Source organism: Bison bison, unplaced genomic scaffold (assembly GCF_000754665.1).
Source record: "Bison bison bison isolate TAMUID 2011002044 unplaced genomic scaffold, Bison_UMD1.0 scf7180017864355, whole genome shotgun sequence".
Classification (NCBI taxonomy): Eukaryota; Metazoa; Chordata; class Mammalia; order Artiodactyla; family Bovidae; genus Bison; species Bison bison.
In genome coordinates, this window is record NW_011494927.1 from 805,706 (window position 1) to 817,213 (window position 11,508).

General features: G+C 36.8%; 1 protein-coding gene across 2 annotated transcripts in view; it reads left to right on the forward strand.

The window, feature by feature from the left end:
- KBTBD3 (kelch repeat and BTB (POZ) domain containing 3) overlaps positions 1-11,502 on the forward strand; it is a 71,177-nt gene extending 59,675 nt beyond the window's left edge. For both annotated transcript variants that reach the window (XM_010855149.1, XM_010855150.1), the window contains exons 2-3: positions 4,947-5,191; positions 9,617-11,502. In XM_010855149.1, coding sequence (XP_010853451.1) covers positions 4,971-5,191; positions 9,617-11,219 — 1,824 coding nt within the window. In that variant the 5' untranslated portion in view covers positions 4,947-4,970 and the 3' untranslated portion in view covers positions 11,220-11,502. The remainder of the gene's footprint in view (positions 1-4,946; positions 5,192-9,616) is intronic.
- Positions 11,503-11,508: the final 6 nt, after the last annotated feature.

The window sequence follows — 11,508 nt, forward strand, 5'->3', positions numbered from 1 at the left end:
ATAGAACTGCCTTATGACCCAGCAATCCCACTGCTGGGCATACACACTGAGGAAACCAGAAGGGAAAGAGACACGTGTACCCCAGTGTTCATCGCAGCACTGTTTATAATAGCCAGGACATGGAAGCAGCCTAGATGTCCATCAGCAGACGAATGTATAAGAAAGCTGTGGTACATATACACAATGGAGTATTACTCAGCCATTAAAAAAAATACATTTGAATCAGTTCTAATGAGGTGGATGAAACTGGAGCCTATGATACAGAGTGAAGTAAGCCAGAAGGAAAAACACCAATACAGTATACTAACGCATATATATGGAATTTAGAAAGATGGTAACAATAACCCGGTGTACAGGACAGCAAAAGAGACACTGATGTATAGATCAGTCTTATGGACTCTGTGGGAGAGGGAGAGGGTGGGGAGATTTGGGAGAATAGCACTGAAACATGTAAAATATCATGTATGAAACGAGTTGCCAGTCCAGGTTCGATGCACGATACTGGATGCTTGGGGCTAGTGCACTGGGACGACCCAGAGGGATGGTATGGGGAGGGAGGAGGGAGGAGGGTTCAGGATGGGGAACGCATGTATACCTGTGGCGGATTCATTTTGATATTTGGCAAAACTAATACAATTATGTAAAGTTTAAAAATAAAATAAAAAAAAAAAAAAAGAATTGATGCTTTTGAACTGTGGTGTTGGTGAAGACTCTTGAGAGTCCCTTGGACTGCAAGGAAATCCAACCAGTCCATCCTAAAGGAGATCAGTCCTGGGTGTTCATTAGGAGGACTGATGCTGAAGCTGGAATTCCAATACTTTGGCCACCTCATGCGAAGAGTTGACTCATTGGAAAAGACTCTGATGCTGGGAGGGATTGGAGGCAGGAGGAGAGGGGGATGACAGAGGACGAGTTGGCTAGATGGCATCACCGACTCGATGGACATGATTTTGGGTAAACTCCGAGAGTTGGTGATCGGCAGAGAGGCCTGGCGTGCTGTGATTCATGGGGTTGCAAAGAGTCAGACACGAATGAGCAACTCAACTGATATACATATATACTATATTTACATACACGAATATACATATACACACAGAACCCACATAGATATCACATGTATATCAGTAGTTATATATATAACAAATAGCTTTATAGCCAAATATGTAGCCTATTGGTTTTTTTTTCTCTGAAGAACTCTAATACAACTGTTTTCTGCCTTACGTTTCTTTGGAGCCCAAGCCTTTTATTATCTTTCTCCTTTTATGACACTTCATTCTTTGTGTTTATTTGTCTGTGAGCTCAATTTTATTGACAACAAATATTCTCAGTTCTTTTCCTCAAAATGGCAGGTTCACTTCCTTCACTTTTGAGCATATCTGCCAAATACGCAAGATAGAATAGCCATAATGTGTCTGTCATTTGACATTCCGTATAAATGGTAGCTGCATCTGTGCTTTTCCTCAAGACTGCGTAGTTCTTGGGCACGTAGCAGAAGTGCTCTATGTGGGCTTCCCATTTTGTCACATGGAATTAAAAAGATGTATCCTTAAGGAGCAAGCTTTTATAAAATCCAGAATTTTTAGCGCTTCACTAAGGACAGTTTTAAGTGAAGTTGACTTTTTCCCTCTTCTGAGTGCTTGGGGTGAAGAATAGAATAAATAGGTGTATTCCTTGATGGTAGCAATTTCATTCACATTTCTTTTGTACCATCAGTGCAAGTGTCAGAATAGTGAGAAAAGCAACTACTTAATGTTTGTATGAAAATTGTTTTAATTTCACAGACTCCTGAGAGGGTTTCAGGGACCTTTGGTGGTCCATGTGCTACATTAGAGAAACAGTTTAAGATACTGTCTCACAGAATAGACATGGTTGCTGTTGATGAATTTGAGTGATACTTGACTTTCTTTCTCTCCCTTCTTGTGATTTTTTTTCATGATTTGTCAGCAACTGAAGTTCCATCAGATGCCTGTAGCATCTCTCTAAAGGAGAGTGGCAGAACAAATTTACCATTTGTTCCTTCGTATTGTATGTCTTGCATCTGCTTTGTTTGATATTTGAAATTTGAAACCAGTGATGTCCTTTGAGACTTTATTTCCTAGATGACAACAGCAAGGTTCTAAGATATGGGGGTCAGAGAGAAAACAGGAGCAACCTAGAAACAAAGCTTTGACCTGGCTAGAGGAAAACCATAACTATTGGCACTCACATTTAGAGCCATTCCTTGAATATGTTTTTTTCTAGAGCTATTTCTCATCACTACTGTGCCTTTCAGCTTGTAAGCATCTGCTTTGGAATTTTCTTAAATTCAGATTTACAACATTTGGTAATAACATCGAATCTGTGAGGCACGCAGAAAGTGAGGCATGCTGTCAGAATCAGAAGCAATTCTACTTCCCAAGACCTGTAATCATCCAATTTGAAACTCTTTGCATACTGGCAATATATTAAAGCATGTGTAGCAGGCACAGAAATGAAAATGGAAGTTTACTACAGGCATCCTCAATTTATGATACGTCGTGATCCTCTACCTAAATCTGCAGAATGGGGCATCCATTTTTTATACCCTTAAAGATACTGTTTTTGAAAGTTTCCCTTTTTTCATCTCTATTTGATTTACATATTCTTTCATTTCCACAAAGTTCACTCCCACCTTCATTCTTAATATATCTCCCTCCTTATAGTTACTCAGAACACTGCTCACAAAATGACTGCAGGTAACTTATTTTTCTAATACTACTGCAAATTACATCATATTACTGCCTCCTGCACATGTGTGCACATACACTCTTAACACAGGCACATTATTTTATAGTACATCAGCTAGTCACTAACTTTCTATGATGATGGAAATATTCCTTATTTCCTGTATACAGTACACTGTATACAGTACACTGCAGTAATCATTAGCCACATGTATTAGTGGTCTCCAGAGAAACAGAGCCAATTGGAGGGAAGATAGATTGATTTACTCTGTAGAGTTAGCTTATATGCTTATGGAAACTAAGCAGTCCTAACATCAGAAAACTGGTCCTAGTAGTAAAATTAGCAGGAAAGTTGTAATCCAAGTTTTAGTCCAAAGGAAGGAGAAGTCTGATACTCCAACTCAAAGACAGTCTTGCAGACAGAAAAAATTCTTTCTTACTGGACCCTTTGTTCTTTGCAGGCCTTTAATGGATTCAGTGAGTTCCACTCACATTAAGTAAAGCAACCTGCTTTCCTCAGTCTGCTGATTCAGATGTTAGTCTCATCCAAAAACACCTTCACAGACATACCCAGATAAAATGTTTAGCCAAATATCTGGGTACCCCCATGGCCCAATCAAGTTGACACATAAAAGTAACCACCATATTACATATAGCTACTGACTACTTAAAATATGGCTATACCAAGGAACTAAACTTTTATTTAAATTTAAATAGTTTAAATGTAAATTGGTATACATGGCTCATGCTTACTATTTTGGATAACACAGAGATGATTGTCTCAGTCTTAGAATGAAGCTTTGATTGATGTTGTAGGACAATTCAGACTACTTCTCCAGCGTCTAGCTTTCACCTGGGCTTGAAACTCCTCCTCTGGAACACAGCTACCATGTAAGAAGTCTAGCTACCCTGAGACTGCCATGCTCTGAGGAAGTATTGCTTTGGCCACCTCCTGCGAAGAGTTGACTCATTGAAAAAGACTCTGATGCTGGGAGGGATTGGGGGCAGGAGGAGAAGGGGACGACAGAGGATGAGATGGCTGGATGGCATCACCTACTCGATGGACATGAGTTTGAGTGAACTCCAGGAGTTGGTGATGGACAGGGAGGCCTGGCGTGCTGTGATCCATGGGGTCGCAATGAGTCAGACACGACTGAGTGACTGAACTGAACTGAACTGATGGAGAGAGTGGATCAAGAGGGGGAGAGAGCCCTGTCTGTTCTAGCTGTCCATCCCATATGAAGGAGATGTGAGTGAGGAAATCATACTGGACCTCTCACCCAGGTTAATCAGGCCTTCAGGTGAGCTGCCACCTGACTCTGACCCGATCAGGCCTTCAGCCAGAGCTGCCACCTGACTGACCATGTGAAAGCCTGCAAATAAGAAGCTCCATCTAACCCTGCAGAACCGTGAGAGACTAAGTTGTCTTAAACCACTAAGTTTTGGGGTGATTTGCAAAGCAGTAAATAACCAGAACAGAAGTATGCTAAGGAATCAAGATTTCCTATTTCTCTGACTCACCTAGATCCCAATCTTACTGTCTTTCTGTTTCCTACTTTCTTGCTTTTTGTGGTATAAACTTTTATGCTCAAAACTAAATTTGTGGTTTGGGAAAGTCAGTTAATCTGGCCTTCAGCTATCTTGGATTTCTGACCTCACTTAAAAGGCTTTCCTACTTTCAAATTTTTAGGACAGCTTGAACCAATGTTGACTTTTCCTTCCTTACTAAAGGCCATAACCAGTTAATTTAACATCCTTTTCTTTTTCAACCAGTTGTAAGTGTAACCCAGAAGACATGTACCTTTGCTTCAATATCAACATTTTAACATCTGGTTTGCTACCAGAAGGAAAAGGATGGGAGTGGAGAGGGGTGTGTTAGATAGATACTCAAATGATACCTGCTTATAAAAGCTATACCACTTACATGTAACAAGACTAGACATGTAGTCAGATTCTATGTCAGGTTTTAATACAACTTGTAATTGTACTATTTAATGCAATTATATAGCCTCGAACTTTATTACTAAATAACATACTTTTTATTTCAGTGAGCTCAATATTTATAAAAATTTAAAAGGAATTTACTGTTAAATGTCATGAAAACAAATGTGTGGGACAAGATTTACCATTATAATTGTTTTTAGTGAGCATTTTTTTGTGATTTACACTAAGAGGGCGAATTTTAGATCTGAAAATTCATTAAGACTCTGCTACATCAGTGATTTGTTTTTTTTTCCCTTCTAGTTCTAAGAACAGATAGAAGTGGCTATGGATAATTCATATAATTTCAATCAAAAAGGCTCATGTAATGGAATTCCATCTGAGAAGAAAAACAACTTCCTTGTGTCAGAAGATCATGGACAGAAAATCTTAAGTATACTACAGAATTTTCGAGAACAAAATATCTTTTATGATTTCAAAATAATCATGAAAGATGAAACAATCCCATGTCATCGTTGTGTGTTAGCAGCATGCAGTGACTTTTTCAGGTACTTTTACCTTGTCTGTCTATCCCTCAGATTTTATGATACCACTAATTAAGTTGTTTTTATGACTGTAACTGAGTTTTTCCCCTACAGAGTATGGAATAGTAATCTTTAATACTTAAAAAGAGATACTTAGAACGTAGATTAACTAATGATTTTTTAAATATGAAAATATAAGAATACCTTTTTTTAAAGCTCAAGTCTTCCCAGGCTAGGATTTCCCAAAGTTAAACATTAGTCCTTACTGTTCTGGAAAAAAAAATTGTTTTGATGTGGGGTCAGTTTTGTTTGGGAGGTCCCCTGCACTGTATAATTTGGCAAAAGAGAAAAGGATAGACTGAGCAGAAATGGAAGCCAAGCTCAAAGAAAATGAGGCATCTGAGAAAAAAATACATTTTGGACATGTGTTGTATCCCATGGATTGTCCAGGGAAGAGGTACTCTAATGCGGAGAGTTTCTCTTCTCTTTAGCCTGGATTGTCCTAAAGTGGGGAGAAGTACTTCCAGAGCCATTTCTGGAGAGCACTCAACTTGTTTTGATTCTGAGTATAATTCTGTTCCCCAAGTAAATCATCCTACAAGGAATGCACTAGTCATAACACTGTTAGAATCCACTATGATGACAGTGGGTTTCTGATTCTTCGTAGTTAAGGGTAATGACCTTAGTATTGTGGTAACCGTATGAAGATAGTACCTCTGAGACCTATTTGTCAGGCAGGTAAACCTCTCTTGCTGACATCCTGACCTTCAGGCCTCCTAGTCATACTTTAATAAACTTAAATCTTAAGTGCAATATTTTGCGTTAAGTTCAGTTTTAGAAGCAATTCTAAGTAAGCAGAGTTTAAATCTCTAACAAACTTGATAAAAAAAAGAGCAAGATATAAGATACAAAAACATCTAGATACAAGTTAACGTATACTGGTTTTAATCCTTAATTTAACTTGTTTTACTACCAACATATAATTAAACCATACCCTTATTGCTCAAGATTAAATCTTACAGGTTGTACTTCATTCAGCAAGTTTATTGATATCTACTACTCACTAAACACCTTTTTTTTTTTTTTTTTGACTCTTCTATGTGGCATGTGGGATCTTCATTTCCTGATGAGGGATCAGACCGTGCCCCCTGCATTGGAAGCGTAGAGTCTTATCCACTCGACCACCAGTGGAAGTCACTAAACACCAGTTTCTCTAGGGTTTCCTGCTTTGAATTTGAGAGCAGTGGCTCAGTGCTACATCACAGTTTACTGAGGACAAGGGGAACTACACCTTTTACTAGCTTTTTGCCTAACTAGACTATATGTCTTCAGGTATTCTTCTCATTTCTTCTCTCAGGTAACCTAAGTTATTCTTCAGCCTCCACTGGGGCCCTAACTGGCCTTATGCTCTCCCATTTTCAGATTCCACTAGTTTCTTTCCACTTCCCTTTGAATTCAGTTTTTCTTCCAAGGAACTCTTTTTTTGTTCCCTTATCCTTCATATCACCTCTTCATTAGAGGAAGCAGTACAGTATAATAGGTAAGTATTTGGCCTCTTTATACACATGCCCTAAATCTAAATTCCAGCTCCACCACTTATTAGACTGAACTTAGGTAACTTAGCCTCTTTATGCTTCAGTTTCTTTATTTGTAAAAAATTAGGATAAGACAAATAGGACCTAGCTCATAAAGTCATTAGTGAGAGTTGAATGAAATAACATATATGCAATGATTAGGTCAGTCTTCCCTGGTGTCTTGGTGGTAAAGAATCCTCCTGCCAATACAGGAGAGGCAGGTTCAATCTCTCGGTCAGGAAGATCCCGTGGAAAAGGGAATGGCAACCCACTCTAGTATTCCTGCCTGGGAAATCCCATGGATAGAGGAGCCTTGTGGGTTATGGTCCATGGGGTTGCAGTGAGTCAGACACTAGAAACTAAATAACAATTGATTAGTGTCCACTACTTTCAGTTATTATTGTTGAATTAAATTGTTATTAAGCTGAATTTAGTATTATTAATATTATTAGCTGACTTTTTTTTTAGCTGAAATTATTTCCAAATCTAGCCAAAAAATGGAAATAATTTGGTATGAACATGCAGTTTTATTTCCTTATAAAGTTTGCATGTTAACAAAATAAGAAGTTCATGTGACATTTGAATTGGCAGTCCTCTCTACTGTTTATGTTGGAGTTATGCCTACAGCTTAGCTTTTTAGGGATCTGTTTTCAATTTTTAAAAATTACTGTTAAAAACTGTTTTTTAAAATTTGTACCTGTTCTGAAGTAAAACAAAAGACAATTTTATAATGACCTGAATCTTTTATGATATATTATATTTTACTAAATGAGTATATAGTTCACATAAAAATGTGTACAAATGTAGTTAGAAGGTCTATATAATTTACACTCTTGTAGATAAGGCCACTGATTCATAATTTTGTGTTATGATAAAACTCACTGGAGTATTGGGCTATAAACTTACAGGAATACTGGGGTATGTAAAATTAAAAATAGCAGAAAAGTACACAGTGCATGGTAAATGCCCTTTATAATGTTTTTGAAAAACGAAAATTATGATTGAAATGTAAAGTCCCTGGAGACAAGATTCAAAAAGAAGCACAAATTGTATAACCAGTTTATGATAACACAGTAAATTTGAGATGGAAGTTAACTGAATACTTTAAAGATGAATAGGATGAAGTATATAAATATGATATTACATGTCTTCTCAGGGACAGTGTGGAAGCTGATGGTAAATTAGAAATGCATATGATTTTAGAAAACTTTTTTTCCTTAAAATGATAGTAACAGCTAATGTGCTCAGTTGCAATGCAACCCCATGGGCTGTAGCTCACCAGGCTTCTCTGTTCATGGAGTTTTTCAGGCAAGAATACTAGACTGGGTTGCCATTTCCTACTCCAATAACAGCTAATATTTTGCATCAGTTAACTTAGTTGTTCCTCTCATAACTCTGTGGCATAGGTACTACTAGTATCCGCATTTTCAGAAGAATTTGAAGCACGATTAAGTTGTTAGCTCCCCAAGGTCACACAGTTAATAAGGCAGCCCTGTTCTAGAGGCCACACTCTTATTATTACCTTAAACTGACTATAGATGTCTTAATAATCTAATACGATTATCACCACAGGTTAATGTTTCTAAGTTGATCACATTGAAATATCCTGCACAATGTGGAACATGTATAAATTTTTGTAACCATGTTTATTTGTTATTATATTAAGAAGTATTGAATATCCCTATTAGAAAGGGGCTTTATCATCCTTTTCCTAAGGAGTGTTCTGTATTTGGAAGCCTCCTCATATTTTTCAGGTGGACACTAGTGTTTCTTTAGTAGCTTTAGTTACTCTCTAGAATAGACTTTAATAATGAAATTTAGTTTTCCCCCAGTACTACTTGGGGGCTTCCCTCATAGCTCAGATGGTAAAGAATCCACCTACAGTGCTGGAGATGTGGGTTTGAAACCTGGGTTGGGAAGATACCCTGAAGAAGAAATGGCAACCCACCCCAGTATTCTTACCTGGGAAATCCCATGGACAGAGGAGCCTGGCGGGCTACAGTCCATGCAGTTGAAAAGAGTCTTAACACGCTAACCAACTAAGCATGCCTGCAGAGTACTTGGGCACTGCTCACAAAGGTATCCTGGACAATACTGGTACAAAAACAAACCAATGTTAAACCAGGCCTAAAGTCAGATGATCTTTAGTCTTAATGAATGTTCAACTGGCAATCTTTAGTTGTTTGTTGTAGTCCTTTCCTCTTTAACCTTAATTTTTATTTGCAGTTCTACTGAAAACCATCTTAATGGGTTTGTTTAAAGTGTAAAAATTAGTAACTCTGGATATAAAGTTAATTAAGGATGGATGGCAATATTGTTCTTACCAAAGCCAGTCATGAAATATTCTTAGTCTCCTGCCTAAACATTTCCAAATAATTTATACTTTTGCTTAAAATGAGCCAAAAATGTTCCCAGTTTCTTAGAGTGGTATCAACATTACCAGGTGGGGATAATGTATATGTAAGTTTATCCTGTATTTTAAGTAATTTTAGTTATAACCTGCAGAGTTGATACTAAATTAATCCATAGGTAAATAAATTCAGCCATTAGATTTTACCCCAATTTTATGAATAATGTATAAGAACATCAAATCAGACACAAAATTTGAATCTTTTTAAAGCCTTTGGATTCATTGCTATGGCTTAGCTGTAATCTATATATTTTTCAATGTGGTATTGTGTAATATGTGTATTTTACAGATAAATAATATGGTCTCTATTATAGACATTAATTTATTAGGATGCTTTAAAAATGTATTTTGTAAATATATTTTATATCAACCTAAGAGTGAAGGAAACCTCTTTAAGGTCATATTGAAAATTATCTTGGAATAAAATATTCCTGTTTATTTGTTCTTCTGTGTTCATTTTTGCAGGGCTATGTTTGAAGTAAACATGAAAGAAAGAGATGGTGGAAGTGTTACCATTACTAATTTGTCCTCCAAAGCAGTAAAAGCATTTCTTGATTATGCCTATACTGGAAAAACAAAGATAACAGATGATAATGTGGAAATGTTCTTCCAGTTGTCATCATTTCTTCAAGTTTCCTTCCTATCCAAAGCTTGCAGTGACTTTTTAATAAAAAGTATTAATCTTGTCAATTGTTTACAATTATTATCTATATCAGATAGCTATGGCTCTGCCCGTTTGTTTGACCATGCTTTATACTTTGTACAACATCACTTTTCTTTATTATTTAAATCCAGTGATTTCTTAGAGATGAATTTTGGAGTACTGCAAAAGTGTTTGGAATCAGATGAATTAAATGTTCCTGAAGAAGAAACTGTACTGAAAGTTGTCCTTAGTTGGACTAAACATAACTTAGAATCAAGGCAAAAACATCTGCCTTATTTAATTAAAAAAGTAAGATTATGTCAGTTATCTGAGGAGACACTTCAAGATTGTCTACTCAATGAAGAGTGTTTACTCAAAAGCACAAACTGTTTTGACATAATCATGGATGCAATTAAGTGTGTGCAAGGTTCTGGTGGACTTTTCCCTGATGCTCGACCATCCACAACTGAAAAATACATATTTGTTCACAAAACTGAGGAAAATGGAGAAGCTCAATATACGTTTTGCTATAATATTAAAAGTGATTCATGGAAGATACTGCCACAGTCACACCTGATTGATTTGCCAGGATCTAGTCTGTCTAGTTATGGGGAGAAAATATTCTTGACAGGTGGTTGCAAAGGGCCATGTTGTAGAACAGTTCGGCTTCATATTGCAGAATCATATCATGATGCCACTGATCAAACCTGGTGCTACTGTCCAGTCAAAAATGATTTTTTCCTGGTATCAACTATGAAAACACCAAGAACCATGCATACATCAGTTATGGCTCTCAATAAATTATTTGTCATAGGTGGAAAAACTAGAGGATCTCAGGACATTAAAAGTCTCTTAGATGTTGAATCTTACAATCCTCTTTCCAAAGAATGGGTGTCTGTTAGCCCATTACCCAGGGGCATATACTATCCTGAAGCAAGTGCATGCCAAAATGTAATTTATGTTCTTGGATCAGAGGTAGAAATTACAGATGCTTTTAACCCATCACTTGATTGCTTTTTCAACTACAATGCTACAACTGATCAGTGGTCTGAACTAGTGGCAGAATTCGGGCAGTTTTTTCATGCAACACTAATTAAAGCTGTCCCAGTAAACTGCACACTCTATATATGTGACCTTTCCACTTATAAAGTTTATAGTTTTTGTCCAGATACTTGTGTTTGGAAGGGTGAAGGATCTTTTGAATGTGCAGGCTTCAATGCAGGTGCGGTTGGAATTGAAGATAAAATTTATATATTAGGTGGTGATTATGCACCAGATGAAATCACAGATGAAGTTCAAGTCTACCACAGCAGCAGGTCTGAGTGGGAAGAAGTTTCACCAATGCCAAGAGCCTTAACTGAATTTTACTGCCAGGTGATTCAGTTTAATAAATACAGAGACCCATGGTTTTCTAATCATTTCTAAATGTAGTGTATGATTAGACATTCTAAAGCAATTGCAGTTCTAGAAGCCTGCAGTAAATTTATTAACTTTAATTATTGGTAAAAAGGTCTTTACAGCTTAGTGAGATAAAATAGACCTTCTATAAGAGAATTACTATGAATGTATACCATATTAGAAAAATACTATGAATGTATACTATATATGAATTAGCAGTTCCCAGAAACTTAAAATACACAATACATTCTACCAAAAACTGTATTTAATTTAATCTTGGAGAATAGGATATTAGTATTTTCATATGTAAGTAAAA